This window comes from Apteryx mantelli, chromosome 3 (assembly GCF_036417845.1).
Source record: "Apteryx mantelli isolate bAptMan1 chromosome 3, bAptMan1.hap1, whole genome shotgun sequence".
Classification (NCBI taxonomy): Eukaryota; Metazoa; Chordata; class Aves; order Apterygiformes; family Apterygidae; genus Apteryx; species Apteryx mantelli.
Window position 1 is genome coordinate 78182711 of NC_089980.1, and position 23302 is coordinate 78206012.

The 23302-nt window shown below is 38.4% G+C and overlaps 1 protein-coding gene across 1 annotated transcript in view; it reads right to left on the reverse strand.

Annotated features, from left to right (window-relative positions):
• LAMA2 (laminin subunit alpha 2) overlaps nt 1-23302 on the reverse strand; it is a 387138-nt gene that overhangs the window by 273711 nt on the left and 90125 nt on the right. The window contains exons 2-3 of the mRNA XM_067294582.1: nt 14726-14896; nt 10629-10741 (exon numbers count right to left, since the gene is read on the reverse strand). Of these exons, the coding sequence (XP_067150683.1) occupies nt 10629-10741; nt 14726-14896 (284 nt within the window). The remainder of the gene's footprint in view (nt 1-10628; nt 10742-14725; nt 14897-23302) is intronic.

A 23302-nucleotide genomic window follows, 5' to 3' on the forward strand; every position in this document is an offset into this window, starting at 1 on the left:
TTTCTTTAGGCTTTCGTCTGAATGATATGAATATGGGAAGCTTAATTATGAGAAAAGAACTGAGCCCTGGATAACATCTGCCACCAACATGCATACATTCTGTTCAAGCATGTTCTCTCTTTCACACAAAGAGAAAGCCCAACGGATTTTCACAAAGGTGGAAATCTACATGATACGAAGTATACTTGCTAATATATATAAACCAGGTAGTTCTTAAAAGTGTTCACTGTGGTATCAAAATATTTACTATGGTTCTGTTTGTTTTCTTGATTACTAATAATTATGTTTCCTAGGCATGTGTGCTATAAGTCATCACTGGTATATTTATGTGCTGTTTATTTTTTTTCAAATCACTTCATTAAAATAACTTCAACACCAATGGTTTGGCTTTAGTTAAAAAGAATGTCATAATTGCAAAGCATGCTTTTTTTCATCCTATAGATATCCAGTTATTCTATTAACAGCACATTACGAACCTGAAGAAATGGAAGAGAATTATTAAAATGTTCAGATTCAAGTCTGTAAAGGCAACCAAATAAATAAATAAATAAAACGGTTTTATAACTAAGCATCCAGTTACAAGTGCAAAAATTGGCTGAGAACTTCAACAGAACAGAACAGACATCATTCTTTTTTACATTAGTTCCATGGTCTCATTTTCTTGGTTTATTTACATCTTTTTAGGGCTTTCACTTTAACAGTCCTTTGCCAGTTAGGTATAACTGAGCCTGAGAACTGGCCTTGGGATTTTTGGAGATAATTAAATGCTTTGTATTCTCAGATATTTACATTATTTTAAATCAGAATGATTTGTGTGCAAGAAATACTAAAATATTCAGGATGACAACTCTAGGCTGCAGGCATGCACTGTATCCCACAGTCCCCCAAGCTCACCGATTAGTATTTTATACATTCAAGTTTTCCAATCAGTTGAAGTCAACACGGCATGCCAGCTGCTCCTGAGAGGGGTGGAACTGACTTCCCTTCCACCTCCAGAAGTATGTTCCTGGCTCCTCCCTCATGCTAACATTAAAACTCACACAGCAAGGCAAATTAGAAAATTGATCTGGCAGAAGCCTATCCCTCCAAAAAACAAGACTAGTTTTCAGCCAGCTCAAGGAACTGATCTGGTTCACTAAATGGCTGCATCAAGTGTTAGTGCCAGATCAAGGGATATAAGAATGTTTAGCCAGGCTGGGGGCATGCAGGACAGGTGAAAGTAATCATGAAACCGCAGTGTTTGCTTCTGTTCACATTTCTCTCTTTAGACATTTGAGAAGATGGACAAAACAGACTGACATTTGCTGGTGAGATGCTTCATAGTTTGGATTTATTTTAATTTCTATGAGGTTACTTTCTGGTTTGGGGACAAAGTAAAGCCACTAGCTTTGTCTTTACAGAAACTTCTACAAAAGTGTCTCAAACATTTAAAGCACAGAATTGTTAGCAGAAGAGAAAAAGAAAATACCAACCATAAACCTAAGCAAAATGTTTGGACAATATGTTTACAAGTTTAGTATGTGAAGACCAACCAGTATTAAATTTTACTAATCTGGTTCTTGTATCACAAGACTAAACAGTGTCATGAACCTTCTGTTAGTTCCTTTAGCTGTTCTGATATTTGATGTCAGAAGTTCTTCGTGGCAATCTATCTGTAATTTTTTTCCACTGGAAAACATCTTTTATTCTCCAGAGAAAAGAAAATATAACATGAAAATCAAAGATTCCCTAGCAATATATATGAATATTTTCTGTACCACTGTGTGGCTAGTGTGTAAAAGCTATTTCAATATGGTTGTGTGGCACAACTGGTTCTGATTCTGTGGCTGCTCTTTGGTTAACTATTATCAGTTAAAACAAAAAACTATAAACCTATATTCAAAGAAGCAGTGTTGTTCTGAAGTATCCTACCATCCAATTTACACTTTAATTCACTGTGGCTGTAAGAGAAACTTAAGTCAATCCTTAAAGCATTAGTCTAACCAGATCTAACTGCACAGCTCAGCTGGGCAGACACAGGTCTGCACAACATGTTCCATTAGCTTCTGAAACCAGACAACAGGGATATGGTTCCAGAATGCCAAATCATCCCACAACTACTAAGCGGTCAAGACTCAAAAACCCAGCTATTTCTCCTTCAAGAAGAAAACAGATTGGACAGGGATGCAGACTCAACAAATTCATAGTCTCTGCCACTTAATTTGCAATATGACACAATTCCTAGAATGTGTATTTTCAGTCTAGCTTTGGACAGGGACAGTGAAACAATCTCACTTACTAGAAACACAAAGAAATGGCTAGTCAGGAAAGAGCTTTATTTTCGAGATTACACAAGTATTCCAACCCAATCCCTCCTACAGCAATCTTTCTGTAACCTTCACAATCAAATCTTAGAAGGGAGGGAAAAGACTGCCAAATGTGGGCAGAGAACTGGTGATGAAAATTAGAATTTAACTGCTCACACAATCTTTCATTAAAAACAGCCATTCCTTAAGGCAAATGTATCAGGGACAAGTAACCTGTCTCATTCTGGCCACACATATGGACAACATCTTCAACGTGGTTCTATATGACTGTACTAGTCACACTGGCCTCATGTTATCCTTGGTAAACAAACATGGGATCTCTGCTGCTGTGTGACAGTGATGAGCTCTGAAAAAGAGCTGTGCTCCTGCAAGAGATCTGGCTAATGTTGTGCATCAAGGGATCTGACAGCTGTAAATGTTTCCTTCAAACAGCTATCAACACAGCAGAGTCTTACTGGCAAAGCTAAGGAACAAATGACAAACAAGGTCTCTTCATAGGAGGTTTCTTCTCTCCAAACACAAGTCAGCAATATTGCCCTAAGTCATGGGGGAACACCACCACTTTTGTGTACCCAGCATTTGATAGGCTTTACGCAAAATCTGGACTCTGTTCAGATGCAAAGCTTGCAAGGGCACATCCACATTAGCTTTTTTGTTCAGACAAGGAGCATGCTTTTGAAGTGTATCTCCTGACTGTCCTAATTTAGCATGCTTTGGTTCACATCATGAATAGATCTTGGAGCTCACAAACTGCATTCAGATAAAACTAAACCAGGAGATTACGCTCAGAAGCACACCTGATTCATTTGAACTGCTAATGGACATTCACCCCACGGTCCAGAACAGAGTCAGTTCAAAGTACATCTCCTGACAAGTGGACAGTGTGGAGGCTGGGTCCTCAGCATCAGCAAACAGAAGTCCTCTTCCATTGTGCCACATTCTTTGCTAATGCAGACATAACCAAGTATCAATATCCATATTTTTTCCTCAGTTGGTTTCAAATTTCACCCAAGTGTTCAACAGAGGTCATATTTCACATTATGCATGTCAGTCAGTCTTCAGCACAGCAGCAGATATATAAACACATCATGTATTGCATGCAACCCAAAATTCAAGCCTTTTTTTTTTTAAATCAAGTAGCATAAAGCTACTAAAATGATGACTCATAGTCTATTTTTTTGCATGTGGTATCCATAACTCAGCTGTGAAATGCTACTTTCAAGAGTGTACTATATGTTATTTCTGACGTTTACAGTTGCCTACCCATAACAGCAAGGAGTCAAAAGAAGTATTTTGCATGGAACTCTTCCTCCCTAATGAACTTTTTTCAATTTGGAGATGAATGTGTACACACACACACACACACACACACAAATTCTTTGTTTCCTTTCATTAACAGGAGGGTTTATTTTCCCTTTTAAGCTCTTCCCACAGACTGCCACACTGAGCTTTTATAACACCAGTTTGAGTCCTATCCTGTTTTCATGTCCTAGCCTTAATTTCTCCATTCAGCTTGTCACAGTTGCCTAGTTCTATCATGTCTGTCTTTTGCCACAGAGCCTCTTAGTTATGCAATCTTGTGTAGATAAAGCAAAAAGAAACGCACAACATTCAGTTTTGCAATTCTTTTAATCTTCCTGGCACTATCGTTAACAGGAAGAGCTAAGAAAGATGAAATGTGTGTGTGTGTCTGTGTGTGTGTCTGTGTCTGTGTGTCTGTGTGTTTCTGCTCATAGGCATTCAAGTGAATCAAATAACAAAGGAAAAAAAGAACAGTTGAAAAATCCTCCATCTGGATTATATCTGGGCAACACAATTACAAAATAATGACTTAACATAAGCATAGTATTGATGTCTATTTTTCATAAATGTTTTTCAAAATGCTTCTGAGAAAGTCAAGCATTCTTTTCCTACTTCCACTTATTCAGTTCTCTACATAGTGTCAGAAATGCCACTTCCCAAAGTATTACATGTACCCCTCAAATAGTAAAGTTCATGATTCTAAAAGCTTATATTCTAAAAAGCATTGAAATGCACTTCAGGAGAAGAGAGAGTGGGACTGCAGTGATTTCTATCCAGACTCAAAACACACAAATTTTCAGAATCCTTTTTTCTTCCCTCTTCGGGGCGGGGCAGAGGGGAGGAGGAGAGGTGAAGAAATTGGACACAACCAGCACTTAATGAACTGCAGTAGCTTTACAGGGAAAATGACTACATAACTTAGCGATTCTTACTCTTGAACCAAACCTCAGGAGGTTCTGAGGAGTTTTAGCTTCTTTAGAAAGATCTACCCTCTTTAGTAATATATGTCTGGAAAGGATTACCTGCACACAATCTCTGAAAATTAAGTTGTAGATATTAAGTCCAGAAGTTACTGCCAAAGCATCAACTCTGGCTCCATCTGAGCTCCACAAATGCTACAAGTCACATAAAATATTCCAGCACCCTTTAAAAAATATAAAGCGCCTAACCACATAAATATGCTCCTGACATAAATATCCTTGCAGTATCAAGGATACTGCTAATGTCCTAGTTTCCTGCAACAGCAGGGAATTTGTTAATAAAAGTGTCCTGATGTGTGTGGAAACCAGAAACAGATGGGCTGACCACCTCACCTCAGACAGTCAACTGGTTTTCCTGTGTATTTGCCAATTTTCTTTAAAGATACTCTGCTAATCTTCCACAACAATGTGAAAGCATTAAACCACTTGAGGATTTGGGATAGCATGAGTATGGGGAATATGTTCTCCCTGGAAGTCCATGCATTTCTGTTTTGCTAAGTCCTTTCTCTGCACTTAACAAAAGAACATAGTTTTTTGAAGAGAAGGAGCTTATAAATAAGAGAAGGCTTATTTCCTATCCTCCTAAAAGTTGCACTCACTGGACCTGAATTACTTCTGTTGCACTTGAACTATCCCATCATTCTTAAGGCCAAACCCACAGTTCCTGCACAACCAGCAGGAGCAAAAGATGCAGAACAGCAGACCCATTCTCTTTATAATTCAAGAACACTTCATAGATGCAATGATCTATCACACTGATGGACCTACCCTGTTGAAATCAGATCTATAGTTCCACTTTCAGAAACCAGGGCAACTCAGCTTCTCAGTTTTAACCTTGATTTAAGTTTATCTGAGCAGTCCATGTACATAACAGGGGGACTTCTACCAAATAAATCTGCATTCATATTTTGACTTCCTATGCACTAGTTGGATGAAAAGCACTGTAAAAAATAATTTCAGGTGTATACCTATGGATGGTACTGCAGAATACTCTTTTGTAATAGCTAAGACACAATGATTTTAGAAATGGCTAAACTCTAAAAAACTGAAGGGTTAAGAGCAAAGCATAAATTAGCAAAGATGCTCAGAGCCCAATAGTCCCAGCTTTTAACTCATAACTTCTTCAAGGGGTACAAATGTCAAAGGTATCTTAGTGAATTAGAAGCCTAGCCTTCATTACAGATAAAAGTGCTTTAAATGACATCTCAAATGTGTGTGTGAAGGAAACCTCTGCATTTTTCCAACCTGACCGATAATCTGTTGGTTCCTTCTAAGTAAAAGAGATTTCACTTCTTCAAACAGTTTATTAGTTATTGCTAACTACTGTACAGCATTTTTATGATCATACTGCACAATAAAGTAAAAATATGTAAATGCCCCCAAAGGCCAAGCATTATTAAATGAAGGAATTGTAATTATTTTTCTGATTTTTTCACAAAATTAGAATATGCTAAAAGCATTCCATGTACTGTCATAATTACCAGTAATAACACACAAACTAATGCATTACTGCAATTTAGTCCATTACTTGTAGATTTGTCATTTATCTCCATGTAACAAAAAGACGTTAAGCATTTTTGTACTGAAGCAAGACTATATCAACACAAACATAGCAATTACTGAATCTCATATAAGCCAAAGGTAAAGAACAGTATTTTTTTCAGTGAGGTCTCAAAGATTTCTTCTGACCTTCCTCCATTCGCTACTACGTACTTCCAGCTGGAGGAGAAATCTCAGGTTTTACCAACTACTTTATTAAAGCCTACAGTGCTGTATATACAAAATAACATGCAAACAAAAATTTTCTAATACTCCTCAAAACCCAAACAACTCTATTTCTTATTAGCAAGACATACTGAACATTCTAGAAGCCAAGCAAGTTGCAATATACTTGCTACAAGGAGACCATATCAGCATTAGTCCTGTGGAAAGGACTGCTAATCTTTCTTTGAACAGTAAGCAGGACAACATGGGAAAGAACTTGAGTCCCGTCTCACTTAAAAAAACAGAAACCAAAAACCAAAATAAAACAAACCCACGTAACAGCTAGTGCTGTATTGTCAGTTTGCTGTCAGCTGGCACACAAAGAAACCTTTTAAATACATTTGAACAATCTGTACTCATTCTTTAATATAGTCATAAACTCTGTAGTTGCTAGCTTTCAGGATATTAAAAAAAACAAACTTTAGGAAGTACACACATTCGGTTATTTATTAAGACAATCTAGATACTGAAACAACAGAAAAAACAGAAATTGCAATGTTCCAGTTTAGTGGACCTGGCCTAAACAACTACACAAGTAAAATCTCTGGGGCAATGAGAAACAAGGATGCTAATTTAGTTCTAATGCATGAGAGCTATTTACATATTAATAAGCCATAGCCAACAAGAGAGACAATCACTTGTTGTATTGGCAAACCAGCTAATAATTCTGAAAGTTCAAATGAACATTTTAAATTAACCACCTGTCCCTTAACAAGTTTTAACTCAAGCCTTCTTAAAAAGGTTTAGTCTCACTGACTGCAAGAGAAACGCACATGGAACACTGTTACAGATATGAGGACAAATACCTGGATTTATGACTCTCATGAATCATGACAATGTGGGCTCCAAAGTCAGAATTTGAGTAATTCTTTTAGGATTCAGACGTTCTTTCAGGTACAAAGGAGTAAGAGACCATGTCTAGCACCCTCCAAGTACTCCAGTGCCAATGACAAAAGGTACTTAACAAGCATGTTTATCTTTAGATAATTTAGATGACAGTTTGTTTTCAAGAAACAAAAGACAAAAACTAGAAATGCAAGCATTGTACTCTTTGATAAACTTCACAGAACTTCTGAATTCTGGACTAAAATTAAGACTATGACCTCTTATAAACAATTTTGTGTGTGTGTATTTGCATACGTGGACACCTACACATCCTGCCTTTATTTTCATTTTATTTTCTAACAAGCTATACTTTATTCAAGTCTCTGTAAGTGATAATCAGCTGTTGTCCTCTTTAAGGAGGAATAAATGAGAAGAAAGAAAGGAAGATAAGGGCAGTCAGGTTCCAGGTGGAAGTTATAAACCAATAATAATACATTGAAACAGAAAAGTATCACAGAATGACTGAGGTTGGAAAGGATCTCTGGAGACCATCTAGTCCAACCCCCCTGCTCAAGCAGGGTCACCTACAGCACGTTGCCCAGCACTGTGTCCAGATGGCTTTCAAGTATCTCCAAGGCTGGAGACTTCACAGCCTCTCTGGGCAACATGTTCCAGGGCTCAGTCCTCACAGTAAAAAAGCTTTTCCTCATGTTCAGATGGAACCTCCTGCATTTCAGTTTGTGCCCGTTGCCTCTTGTCCTTTTGCTGGGCACCACTGAAAAGAGTCTGGGCCCATCCTCTTTACACCCTCCCTTCAGATACTTATACACATTGATAAGATTGCCCGTCAGTATTCTCTTCTTGAGGCTGAACAGGCCCAGCTCTCTCAGCCTTTCCTCATAAGAGAGATGCTCCAGTCCACTAATCATCTTAGAAGCCCTTCGCTGGACTCACTCCAGTACCTGTGTCTCGCTTGTACTGGGGAGCCCACAACTGGACACAGTTCTCCAGATGTGGCCTCACCAGGACCAAGTAGAGGGGGAGGATCACCTCCCTCCACCTGCTGGCAACACTCTTCCTGATGCACCCCAGGATACCATTGGCCTTCTTGACCACACGGCACACTGCTGGCTCATGGTCAACTTGTTGTGCACCAGCACTCCCAGGTCCTTCTCTGTGGAGCTGCTTTCCAGCAAGTCAGCCCCCAGCCTCTACTGGTGCAGGGCGTTATTTCCCCTTAGGTGCAGGACCCTGCACTTCCTTTGGTTGAATTTCATGAGGTTCCTCTCCACCCACCTCTCCAGCCTCTCCAGGTCTCTCTGAATGGCAGCACAGCCCTCTGGGGTATCCGCCACTCCTCCCAGTTTTGTATCATCAGCAAACTTGCTGGGGGTGCATTCTGTCCCTTCATCCAGGTCACTGATGAAGAAGTTGAACAAGATCCGAACCAGTATTGACCCCTGGGGAACACCGCTAGCTACTGGCCTCCAACTAGACTTTGCGCCACTGATCACAACACTCTGAGCTCTGCCATTCAGCCAGTTCTCAATCCACCTCACTGGCCACTCATCTAGCCCACACTTCCTGAGCTTGCCTATGAGCTCTATGTTATGGGAGATGGTGTTGAAAGCCTTGCTGAAGTCAAGGCAGACAACATCCACTGCTCTCCCCTCATCTACCCAGCCAGTCATTCCATCACAGAAGGCTATCAGGTTGGTTAAGCATGATTTCCCCTTGGTGAAGCCATGCTGACTACTCCTCATCACCTTCTTATCCTTCACATGCTTGGAGATAGCATCCAGGATGAGCCGTTCCATCACCTTTCCAAGGATCGAGGTGAGGCTGACTGGTCCGTAAGTTCCCTGGGTCCTCTTTCTTGCCCTTTTTGAAGACTGGAGTGACATTGGCTTTCTTCCAGTCCTCAGACACCTCTCCTGTTCTCCATGACCTTTCAAAGATGATGGAGAGTGGTCCAGCAATAACATCCGCCATCTCCCTCAGCACTCATGGGTGCATCCCATCAGGGCCCATGGACTTCTGGATGTCAAGTTTGCCTAAATGATCTCTAATCCGATCCTCCTCCACCAAGGGAAAGTCTTCTTTTCTCCAGACTTTCTCCCTGGTCTCCAGAGCCTGGGATTCCTGAGAGCTGGTCTTAGCAGTAAAGACTGAAGCAGAGATGGCATTCAGTATCTGTGCCTTCTCTGTGTCCTTCGTCACCAGGGCCCCTACCCCATTTAGCAGCAGGCCCACATTTTCCCTAGTCTTCCTTTTGTTAGTCATGTATTTAAAGAAGCTCTTCTTACTGTCCTTGACATCCCTTGCCAGATTAAACTCCAAATGTGCCTTGGTATTCCTAGTCCTATCTCTGCATACTCAGATGACATCCCTATATTCCTCCCTTTCCCTGCTTCCACCTTCTGTTACACTTCCTTCTTCTGTTTCAGTTTTGCCCTTGTTCATCCATGCCGGTCTCCTGCCCCCTTTGCTTAACTTCTTGCTCATTGGGATGCACTGTTCTTGAGCTTCTATCTCAGTGAACAGATCACAGAGGAAAGAGGAGGTGGAAAGGAAGCTCCCTCTCTAAAGAGGCAGAAAAAGGGGCTTTCCCTTTTTTCATTACACCAGGAAAACAGATTATGTCTCCTTTGCCTCATTCAAGTTGCAGACCAATATAGACAAGAGACAATTTTAAGAGGAAAACAAAAAAATTTCTTGATTATCTAGTTAATTGAATATCAAGATGATCAAGTTTAATAACATGATGAATAACTTTGACACCAGATAGTTGTTCTGTATTTACCTTAGCATAATAAAAATAGAACTAATTTTCCTTCAGCCCTCAAATCCTCTTGCTTATACACCTGGAATTTATCTAGCATTTTTGTAAGCATCAAATAACCGTATTCTGTAAAACTACAGCTCTCAAGCAGAGATTTCAGTAATGAGAAGCAATTTATTTAAGGACCTTGTTAGCCAAACTCCTCCCTTTACTCTCCAGGTTCTCCCTCAAAATAACCCACTGCATGTGCACCTATCCCCAGCAGAGCTAAAGATTATATTGTTTGAGTGTATAGTAGTATGTTACTGAAACAGTAAAGAACAATATTGTAAACATAAACTTTAATTTTTCCCTTTAAACCATCTTTTATTTGGCTTTAAAGAGCCAAACCAGAAGGTATGATGAAAAAATCCTGAAAATGTTATATTTAAAATAATTTAAAATATTACTTCATAAATGTGCATATGAACTATTTTTAATTTGGTACCTTATGTTACAATGAATAGATCACAGTCAGCATTATCCATATGAACAGCCAAAAGCTATAGAAGAATCTGACAGTGACTTCATGATACAAAAGCAACACAGAGCATAGAGGAAAATAATGCAAATGAACTATTGTGTAAGAAAGCAAGCCTTTGCAGAAACAAACAGACAGGAGAAGTCTACCTGTTTAAGGTCCAATGTAATGGTCACATAATGATATTCAATCCCATTCTGGATACTAGGACTTTGCCACCAAGTGTTCTTGCCATCAATTGCATTTGTTATCGGATGTCGTTCTGTTAGAGCAGTAGAAACACATAAACATAATTCAGAATTATTAGGAGATCTAAATGGTTTTAGATTTAAAATCTAGATTCAAAAACAATTATAGAACTAATGAGGTATCACAGTAACATAAAAAACAGGAAATTTATTTTTCCTTTACTCTTGGGTTGCAGTCTTGTGCCTACTAAGACACTCATCTAATGTTAGCTGTCTAATCTTGGTTAGGATCCAAAAGGCGGTTCAGAGCACCTAATTAAAAACACTTGGAGGCCCCACTGATTGTATAGAAAATGTAGGCATCTAAATCAAATTGTATGAGCACTTCCTGTGATCTTCCAAATAAAAATTTCAAGTACTGTGAAATCATTAAATGATTAAATGTTGTACTGCAAACAACAAATCAGGAACGTGAGATCTGACTTGCAGGGAAACCAGAATTACAGTAATACTAGTACTTGAATTTCTAAGCCATTTCTAAGCACACAGGGAAATACTTAGACTGCATTTAGTCAAATCTCTAGGACTTTTTTTGGCCAATTCTTGTTCTTCTCCTGTATAAACTGGAGAATACCATAACCTCAATTTTAAAGGATACAAAGGATCTAGTCTCATATATTTTGAAGTCCCTAATTGCCTAGAGCAAGACTGTACATTATGGGGAAAATAACCAAAAGTTAATTCAAATATAGTAGGCTACTTAGACCCAGGTTCTGTTTGCAGGAGTGTAAGAGAATATAAAAAGGCAGGAGGAACTCTACCCCTCTTATTAAGAATGGCTTCCTAAAATGACAGATTTTCTTTATATAAAACTGAAAAATGCTTTATTACTAGTTAGTCCTACAATTCCAAAGAATTAATTCATGAACTGATTAATTTACTTGTTATTCTGATTATTATTTAAATCAGTCAGCCAGATTGATAGTCCTTGTCTCTGTTACTTACTACATCAGCCACCTGTGGAGGACAGAAGTCCTAGTTCATTAAGGAAAGACAGAATGTCTGAACATTAAGATACAATTAAAGTGCTTTGTGGGAGTGAGGAAAGGCATCAGCCCTCAAAATTGAAAATGCTAAAAAAATTATTTAAATATCAGATTATTCAGTGGCATTAGTGGGCACCAACATTTGCAAGTTAGAATACTGGTGATATAAGTGGTGTTATTAGTGGCATTATCCTTATACTGAAGAGAAAAACAAAGAAAACACCCACACTTTACATATTGTCAATTCTCACAGCTCTGATCATCTTTACAAACCTTGACTTTGAATGAGTACTAGCAAAAATCACCTGCAAATCAAACTCAGAGCTCCTGCGTGATTGTGTACACAGAAGCTGTGTAATTGGAAATTTTGAGGTAAGTCTCTTCAGGTGAAATTAATATAAAGGTATGTCATGAGAAGGCGGGCTGGGAGATGAATTTACAATTAACTGTAATCACCATTATGCAAGTTTAATCATAATTAATTTGAAAACACTGATTAATTGCTGGCATGTTTTCCCTATTTAAAAAGGGAAAGAAAATAATATAACATTTGCAAGAAGAACTGGATTGCAAATGCAGTTCAAGGACCAATCTTGCTGATGGATGATAAGGGGGAGAACTTATAGAGTGAGCCCATCAAACTGTGCTCTTTAATTTGCGCTCACATGTGATTAACCAGGGAATTTGTGTTCATTTCCTACTACAGTAATTAAGGGGAGGAACAGCAGACTCGCACATTCCAGGGGGATCATTTAAAGTCTGGTTACATTACATGGTTCTCTTATTAATGAGCCATCTCTATTTAAATAAAGCACTTCCTTCTGCCAAATGAACATTTCAAAACCTTAAAATGAGATGTGGCTGGCAACAAAAGGCATTCTGAAGCCAGGCAGATTCAATTTTGTGTGAGGGTAGGAGTGGGGAGAAGCACAGATACAAAGTATTCAGGTGGGTTTTTTATATATATATGTGTGTGTGTGTATGCACGCACACACACATATATACATACATATATATAAATGAGTCCACGCTATCTAGTATCATAGGCAGGACACAGGGACAAAGTAATCCAGCTCTGTTTCAGATTTGCTTTGTGAATTAAATAAAATTGGCAGAAAAAAGCTTGCATGCACCTCTAAAACCCCATCTATAAAGAGAATCTGTTGCACAGTGTTTCTGCAAGTCTAAATGTTTCTGAAAAGCCCTGAAAGCTTCTCCGAATGACAGCTACCACTATAATGGAACGTATCTTTGAATGCTTATATCGTTACAATAAAATCATACGACCTTTCCTCAGAAGGCAATGGTTACTAGTAATAAAGAAGACATCAAAATCTGGAAAACTGTCTTGGGGAAAAAAACAGGTTTCAACTGAGTTCAGACAAATGAAGTAGTCTATACTCAGGCAATTATAATGAGCTGCCCAAATTCAGGATGGGGAACAACTGGATAAGTAGCCATTTGGCATAAAAGCATCTGGGGATTATAATGGAGCACTGGCTAAACATCTCTAAATAGTGTCACATCATTAAGAAAGGGAAATATCTAAGCAGAATATATAACCAGGAATATAATCTGTCCATTCTGAAGCAAAACTTCATCTCTACTCGGTGCTGTTAAGAGCTCAGGTGAATTTTAATAATGATTAAAACCTCTACAGAGAATTCATAGAAAAGCAATTTGCATAATTAAGAATTCTAGAAAACACAGCCTGTGAGAAGAATGAAAGAACTGGGATAGCTTAGGGTAGAAACTAGGCAGAGCACTACTAACAACTCTCAACTAAGTAAAAGATCTTTGTAAAGAGAATGGGAATAATCTACTCCTTGTATTCACTGAGGTTAGGGAAAAAGATAACATACTTGAATTTCAGCAAGGAAGACACAGATTAACTATTAGGAGGGGAAAAAAAAGTTCTGTAATGAGAAGAATAACTCTAGGACAGATGGCCTAGGAAGGATATTTCTAAGGAGAGGCTAAACAAAGTTTTGTCTGGGAAGATACAGCCATAGTTAGCTCTTTCTCTCTGGAGCTAGTGGATAGATTAGATGTCTTCTTTTTTTTTGCGGCTCTAAGCACGTGCAGTAGTGAAGCATAAATATATCTGAGATAGAGTTTACAGGGAAATGACCAAAAAATTAGAAATTGTCTTCATGAAACTCCATGATTCTGAGTCTAAGCTGCTTACAACACTGCATATCTTCAATTAAGAGCTGTATCAAGTGTCTCTCCACTGCTCTACCATTTTGCAGTGCCAATGTACCCACACACAAAAAATGGCGAAGTTAATGCTATTTACATCTTTCACTGAAAGGTCATACTTGTACAATCATTTCTTACTTCTAATCTTTCTTACTATTCTTAACTGGTTAGAAACATACATTCCGAACCAGAGGATAACAAATTCATACGTGAAAACTGATTTTGCTTGTTGCTAGTCACTGTTAGCAAAGACCAGTTTTAACATAAAAGTATAAGCAATTAAACCATGTAGTGTTCCATTATCTTATCTATTTTTGCTGATTCAGTGAAACTGAATTAACATCAAACTAAGAAGAAAAATATCCCAGGACACAATGAAGTAAAACTGGAGTTACCCCTAAACTGAAATTTCAGATGTTAATTAGACTGGCCAAAACGTTCAATTTCTCCATGTAGGTATGAAGGTAAAAGTAATCTGTTTTTCAGTCATGATGATCATATACCAAGAGAATTCAACAACAGCTGTAAATACTTAGCTCTCCTAGATCTGAATTTAGTTGCTCCACTTTAAGTTTCCAAATTAGAAGCTTCAGTTCGAGGCATATACTCAACAGATAACAGATTTTGAAAAACTAATGAAAGAGACAGGTAACCTTATTTAAAAAGAACAAGACAGATGTTTCACATGATCTATAGTTTGTTTTTTTTAACCTCTCCTCCACAACCAGTCAGTTGGTCTTAAAATCCCTTAATGTCTGTAACCTTAGAAAAAATATGAACAAAATGAAATGAACAAAATGGCACACATACGATGTGGAACCCTACTCCTTTGATCACAAATACGGCACTGAGGGTTCCTGGCAGGCTGTCCAGGAACATGTTCAACAAGTTTGCAGTACATTTCCCGGCCTTTTTCTCCGCAGGTAGCATTGGTTGTGATGAGAGCATTAGCAGCCAGGTTCAGCACTGCGGGAAACAAGCCTGCAAACAAAATAAAAAAATAAAATCATAAACAGAAACAACAGAAGGGAGACCAAGATGAATTTTGTAGCACAATCAGAAATTTTCAAAACCCATATGGCATTAAAGCAAAAGGCTTAGTTTTCAACAGTTATGGAAGTAATAAAGAACAGAGAAGTACCAACAACTTTGTTTTAGAATCTAGAACTTAGACACCAGAATAAAACCATTCATACTGGTGATTTCCTCCTCATTCCCCTCTAAAATTTAAATTGGTATCTTCTGGCTGTATCTGAAACAACAGCAGAATGCCAGGGGAGAAAGTAAGGTAAGGAAACATTCAAAGCATTATAATTTTTTTTTTTCACGACCAAACCATTATCTTGTGTGCCTACCCAACTGGACACTGAATCACTGTATGCAAATTACCTATGACACCTCTGTGTTACTCTTCTTTTCTGTTTACATCTTCATGGAAGAGCTTTTTCTTCACAGACTGCATCACTTGTATTACCCTATATTACTGTTCCACTTAGGACTTCATAGTCACCTTGCCCATCAGAGGAGCAGAGCAATTCATGCAGCAACATGAATAGCATCTGTGTGTCTGGTTTGCTCCCTACCACCCTTTCCTCAAGAAGTGGATAATACAATACAGCATTAGCAGTACTGTTATTATTTTTTCAGGTGCACATGCTGCTTGATGTATTATGATTCTCATTCAGCACAGCACTTAAGCATGTGCCTGAGTGCTCTGCTGAGCTGAGTTCTATGTAGCAGTAAGCTATAAAGATTATAAACCATTTGAGGAACAATCATTAAGTTGGGTCTACTCTCCCTCCATGCCGTGATAAAATTTATCCATGGAGACAAATCAATGTGATGGGTGAATGTATACATTAACCTTTCACACTGGAAATCAATCAGTTTTGCATCCTCAAAAACGTAATTTGTCATGGCTACAGGTTAAACCAAAAGAACAAAAAAAAATCCTAGGTATGGATTGGAATCACCTTCAAATTTATTTTGTGACAATTTCCACCGGCCCCAAACCCACCTTTCTACAATTCAAACAGCTTATAACCCTATTGTATTATTCTAACCTTAAAATAAGGCTTTAACCAAAACTGATTTTGCAATTATTGTACACTTATAAAGCTTCCTTTATAATGATTTTCCTTTCCTCCTCCATAGATGGATTAATACAATGTCATTCAACTGATTCCTTTTGATCCTTTTAACTCCATCTCCTGATTGTCTCTGCAATTAACCTGTATGACATTTAATTACTAAGCTTGGTGGTCATGGCACAGCTGTCCTCTGACATTTTAAGTTAGTGACTCTCATGATCACTTTAAAACCATGTTAAACATACTGCTTGAGCAAGGCAACCAATTAGTTACTAACCTGTCCAATTTGTACAGTCAGTCAATAGTTAAGATTTTATTGATTTTGTAGCTTGCTTCTCCTTTATAGATTACAGCTTATTTTCATTGCATTTTAAAATCTATGATTATTCTTGTTGTATTTTTATTCAAAGCATCCAGTGATATTTACTGCTTTCTACAACAGGGGCATACAGTAAAACCTGTGTAAGCATTAGCAGCACAGATGAATTGTTAATAGCTGTGCAACTTCTTCTGATGACTTATAACCTCATTGTTCTCCTTTTAGGCTGTGTAAAGTTAATAGTGTAAAAGCCAGTAATCATTTAGTCCTAAGCAGAGTCTGGCATTTGGTTTGGAGTGGAGCAGCTTACTTCTTCAAAGGGAGCCTGGTGTAAAAAGGACAAAATGATCCTTCATGAAATGAATTGCAGTACATGGAAGGAACATCAACAGGACATAACACAGTACACCAACAGGAAAATAAATCCTTCAAAAAAACAGTGGAACAAGTGAAAAAGAGCACAGGAAAACTCTGCAGATTCATGATTTATAAAAATGGTATACATGTAACCATTATATGTTTATACACATATCATATCAAGTTTTAAATTTAAGACACTTACATAACTTAAGAGTACTTAAGTACATCAGCTAGAACATAATTTCACTCTCTGATAACCTTTTTAAATACAGTACAACTTAGGGCAAAAGTTGACCATACAGCCTTGCACATTGTGACCAACCAGTAAACCCCCACAATGAAAGAAGGCCCAGAAGAGATGGGCAAGGACCATGTGCCTGTGAAGCCCAGGGAAGAATGTAGGCAGTGACTGACTACAGCTGTTGCAAGGAAAGCTAAATTTATACCCATACATAGGGGTTTGGAGGTTGGCCTTTGTTTTAGATAAACAGCTATGTCAGTTGAGTGATCAACTGACTATATCACAGTTGAGTGATCAACTGCTTGTGTAAATGTTTCTCCCTGAGTTCATCAAAAGAGTGTGAGCGTGTCCCTGAGTTAGCCAAACGAGCATGGGTGCAGTGTATACATGGCTCAGTCCAACGCAGAGTATAAAAACTGAACAACTAAAAGAATTTCAAAGACAGCAACGGGCTTGAGCTGGTTTCAACTCATGTATTCCTGCCTGGATCCCCCTTGTGACTGGGGACGCCCAGTGTCGTGACAGTGAGCGTATTATAGAGAGTGGTAATGCAGATCACATCTGTATTGTGATTAAACTGTATATTGCAATTGCTATACTTTGCTAAGTGTAACTTATACTTGTATTGTGATCTCAGTATACTGCTGTACCACTCTGCTAAATCAAAAATCTTGTGTAATGTCAAATATCTTCAAGTAAGTAAATCTGATATTATATCTTACACCTTCCATGCGTGGAATATCTAAAAGAACCTGGTCAGAAAGTGTTCGACACTGACAGATGTTTCACTGAAAAGACTGTATCAAGACTGAGGGAGGCGGTCCTTCCCCTCTACTCAGCACTGGTGAGGCTACACCTGGAGTCCTGGGTCCAACTCTGGGCTCCCCAGAACAAGAGAGACAAGTACCTACTGCAATAAGTCCAGCAACAAGCCACAAAGATGATTACAGAACTGGAGCATCTGTCACATGAGGAAAGGCTGAGAGAGCTGGGACTGTTCAGCCTCAAGAAGAGAAGGCTTTGGAAGGATCTTATCAATGTGTATAAATATCTAAAGAGAGGGTATAAAGGAGATGTTGCCAGACTCTTCTCAGTGGTACCCAGTGACAGGACAAGAGGCAACGGGCACAAACTGAAATGCAGGAAGTTCCATCTCCGTATTTTTTTCTGAAGAAAAGACTTTTTTATTGTGAGGGTGACTGAGCACTGGAACAGGTTGCCCAGAGAGGTTGTGGAATCTCTATGCTTCGAGATATTCAAAAGCCATCTGGGCACAGAGCTAGGCAACCTGCTCTAGGTGACTCTGCTTGAGCAGGGGGGTTGGACTAGACGATCTCCAGAGGTCCCTTCCAACCTCAACCATTCTGTGATTCTGTGATCTCCAGAGGTCCCTTTCATACTCAACCATTCTGTGATCCCCATGTCTCACAGAAAAGCAGTGTGTCATGTTCCACTCCTTGCAGGCTCACAGCAAAGGATCTGAGAGGCAAAGAGCAAGCGATGCCCAAAGTGCTCCTATACTGAGCCCAGCACCTAGGGTTTGGTATTGAGGAATTCCCAAGTACTGGCATTTTAGCAAGTTTAAATTACAATTAACAATTACACGTTTCAAAGTTTTTTGAATACTCTATGCTTCAAAGAAGCACCAAGAGTACCTTTGTTTGGGCCTGGAGTTTTTCTTGGGGGAAGCGAAAGGAGCTTTTACGCATTAGGTTGGTATTTAGAATGGGAGAGACAGTTTATTTTCCCTTGGGAGGGGAGGCGGAATTCACATTTTCTTTCCTCTAACTTGAATTTCCTACCATGAGATGCCATTTTTGTACAACAAATCTCAGAATACTTTGATGTATCTAATAACTGTCGTAAAATGACCACATTTCTTTAAAAGGGGCATTCCTCTGACATGCAGTCTGTTTTTTGAATTGTAAATGACTGGAGTATGTCAATTTCCAAGGACCATGACCCAGAACATATGCACTGTGATTTATTTATTGATTCCTTAGAGAAAATGTGAATCTGCTTTAATGACTGATCTAGTTAGAGTGTTGCCTATCTGGTGCAGCAGTAAAGGACGTTTGTGACCGAGTCTGGAAACCCCTACAACACAGCCCAGAACGAAGTCATGAATGTCAGTGATGTTAGTCTACTCAAAAGAAGCAAAAAAGAGACACGGCTGAAATAGGAACTGGAAACCTATAGAATTTCTACTCTACCACATTACGGAAGGGCCTTATGATGCATCAGCTGCTTTCTGTATAATTTTTTTCTCTGTGTCAGTCTGCAGGTTTTCTTAGATGCCCAGAGGAATGAAGGCAGGCTATAGCTGTAGCCGAAGCAAGTGCTCCCCAGCAGCCACGGAAGGACTGACTAAGCAGTACACTTTATTCTGTGAACATTTGATGTGCAAGACTGATGGAACAGAGGAAGCAATGCTTTTCATATTGCTGTCTAGCAATTAATATATATAATACTTTCACAACATAGGCATGAGATTCAGCCAGAACGAAAGATGAAAGCATTTGTTGTCTTGAATCCTTTAACTAGGTCCTTTGAATTTGAAATGAAAATGTGAATGTTCATGATGCTAATATACACTGTTTACACTTTTTAAGACCCTGTTCTAAGTGTTCACACCTATCCAACTGTAAAGCAGCAAACAGACAAGAGAGCTAAAGCCACCAGAGTTCACTTTTTAGAAAATTTTGCCTTATTTTTCATGAGGATAGTCATGCAGAAGAAACATTTAAAAAGCAGTGTACTAGTCCTATGCATTTTAAAGCTCAGTTTCTCATCAAATTATAAAGTTTATTTAGTTATCAATCTCACCTTGAATTCTACTGGCACCCTGCTATGAAATACTTCCAAAAACCATCATCTACTCTAATAACAGAAAGCTCTTCATTCTTTATTGCCAAATACCTTTGGTAGTCACTTGCTCCAGTGCAAAGACTGGGTAAAATACCTCCGAGTCAGAAAGCCATTATCTCCATTTTGTGTAGCTGAAGGGCAACCAGAAAAATTCTACTCCTTTCAACTTCCAGCTACATCAGCCTTTTCCCTTCTTTTTGTCATTGGCCAAAAAGAGATTAGCATTCATTTCTACCTTTAAAAATGCCAAAATTCTAGCAAGCAGATGGAGGGAACTGATAGAAAAGATGGCTTGTAATTAGACAGTGGCTCTAGTGGCTTTGGTTCAATTTCTGTTTTTTCCAACAGGCTTCTGTTACATTTAAAAAAAAAAAGTGTCTTTGTCTCAGATTCCAACCTGTGGATATATTATGGATCTTTCAATCAAAATATTAGGCTAGCAGAATATCATTACATTAGTGCATAAATATGCACAATGACAACTCAAATACTATATGAAATTTTCCATTTCTCATCTCCAAAAGGACATGGTAGGACTAAAAAAGATATCACCTTCTGAACATAGAGATTAATAGCAAGTCTTCACACTGTCACTGAGAATAATATGAGTCTTCTACTGGGAACAGAACTGGCTAGGAGCTGTATATAATTATATAGATGTATATAAAATTATAAATGGGCTTAGCAATTAAATGTTTGGAAGTAAACAAGCTAAGTTTAGACACTCTTTTAGCACAGATTAGGGGTTCTGATTCAAATCATTATACAGAAGTTGCTTTCTTCATTGACTGGGGGGAGTTGTTTGTTTACAAATGGAAGTGCTTTTCAATATAATAGAAATTAAATTCTAGAATACATTGCTATAAAATGTTTTTATTCCAAAAAGCAAGAAAGGGTTAAAAAGCTATCAGACCAATGCACAGAACAAGAGTTCATCAGGGACTATTAAACATGAAAGGTCTGGTGGTCAATTTTCAGCTCAGAACATCCCTAAATCACAGGCTGTTGCAGGGTTTTATCCAGAGAGGTATCACTGTACTCATTCCCTTCTTCCACCTTCCCTAAGGAACTGCTCCTAAACCTTTCCAGTATCTAAGACTGGATAGACTCAATATCTGTTTCTATATATACCTGTAGTTGTTTCTTACTATGGCTTGTAGCACCTCCAGCCCAACATCAAAGTCTACCCAAACTGGAGTACAAACTGGAACCTTAGTTTTGTGTGGAGTTGCTATTATAACCATAATATTTTTGCCAGCATTCATTTTTTTCCACTGGCCATTATCCTCTGTACTACTTCAAAACATTACCTTACATCCACAGAGGTCTCATTAATGGCTACTGACTCTACAGATCCTCAGAACAGTCTCCAAGATTTGTGATTTCCTTGCAGTTTTCCGCAAAGCAGAATTACCTAATTCATTTTCTTTTTATGTTTTCCTGTATCTCACTGCATAAGGGAACATAACAACCTAGTTTCAAATGTTTTCTTTTATGTACTTTTCAGATTTCCTCACAAACCTCCAGCTCATAAAAGCTCAATGAGCATCAGTGGAATAAACACCACCAAAGTGATACCTGGCATCCTGCCCTACTTTGTCATGCCCTATTACCTACTTCTCTGCCAAACTGACAGATTTTCCACACGCTTTATTGCGATAGCTGAGGTCAGCAGAAGCACATGAGCTACCCAAGCAGCTTGTACAAGACATTTTCATAAAGCCTGTCAGCTGTTGAATTCACTCTCATTCTCACACTCTCTCCTCCCAAATAGCACTATTTGACTGACCTTCAGAGCATGCTGCAAGACCTAGTTGATTTCCCTAGCTGAGAGAGGATGGAAGGATTCTAGTGGGAAATCAAAGATATTAACTATATCTCCAGCTGCTGAATGGTGATTACAGGTTCATTATGAAGTGGGGATAGTCACTGGGGTAACCTACTTCTAAAATGTGTCAAGGAGCAGCTACAGAAAGGAGAGGTACTGAAGGTAGATATGAATCTAAACAAAATAAATACCTTCCACGTGAGTCTTCTTAGCATTTACCAGTTCTGACTCATATTTTTCTTCTCCACCCTTTACATAACTTTTACATGGAGAACTGCAAATACTGTTTCAATCACATCACCATCCTACATCTCCAGACCAACTGGTGGGATACATCGTACTAGAAGAACACTCCAGTACTAGAATGGAAGCCAGCATCACAGGGGAAGAACCAAACCAAGATTATTATCTCTAGTAGACTACTGTTACTGGATGGAAGAAGTAGCAGCCCCCTTCAGTGAGAAAGAAGAAAACATCAGTTAGAGATAGGAGATGGAAGACAGCAGCAGCAGTCTCTACATGGGGAGAAAGGAAAGTACTGTCTAACTGTATGAGGCAGACTGGGAAGGAAAGAAGAAAATGCAAGGAGAAAGACCACTGCAATTAGATGCTGAAAGAATGTTCTATAACTTTTCCTCTTGACAGATAATGGTTGGCACAGGAAATTTTGCATTCAGTATTATTAATATCTAGATTGTGATTACACCGAAACAGAGATAAGATCACTGTCCCATTTTAGTGAGGGCAAAATTAATATAAATAGCAGCAGTCTCTGCACACATATGCAAGATGTTAACTTAAAAATTTCATTATTGCTTTTTTAACAGCATTTTTAAAATACTTTCAAGATAGAAGACAAGTTTTGTTTTACCAGCTTTAGGATTTCTTTTTGTCTTATTAAAACATTAGAACTGAGAAAATATTTTTCTCCTTCAAAGAAAGCTCTGTTAAGACCAGCATTCTCTTCTCTCTTCTAAACAGACCAATATTTGGCACTGTGTATTTCCTTCAATCTTCTTCTCAAAATATCCCTAGTCTCTTCAAAGAAGCAAATAAAACAGCCTGCCTAAATATGTCTAACTTTTCAAGCCAATCGTCCTAGTCTGTAGAGTATTTTGAAATGTTCATGCAATCAAGCAGAGCTGTTTGCCCCTGAATTTGTATTAAAAAGACAAAAGCGAACGTGTCAGTTTCAGATGTTCAGATGTTCAGAGTGTCACCAGAAAAAGAGATACTTGCCTGTTGTAGTACCAAGCTATGCTTAGTGTGTGGGAACACAGTGGGGAGAAAAAACTGTGACAAAACAAAACGTTGCAGCGAAGAATAGTTTCCAGCTGTGCACCACAAGGAGCAACTTAATTCACTCTATCCACAATGTAGATGAAGAGTTTTATACAAGTAGAAAATAAGTCCAATATGAAGAAATAGCTATCCAGACACAACAGAGCTCGCAGACTGGAAAAATTGACACCATGCGCATTTGTCCAAAGGAAAACAAAATTGAAAAGCAAATACTTCAGTCCCCACTTATGTCTGTTGCTCTAAGCCACTGTACAAATAGTAATATTACATAGTCCTCTTTTTCCCTTCAAAAGGAAGCGGGAATGTAGTTTCAGGTGTTGGCTGGTTTGCTTTTATTTTTGAGTAAATTTCTTTCTTCATACTGAGGAACATTACACAC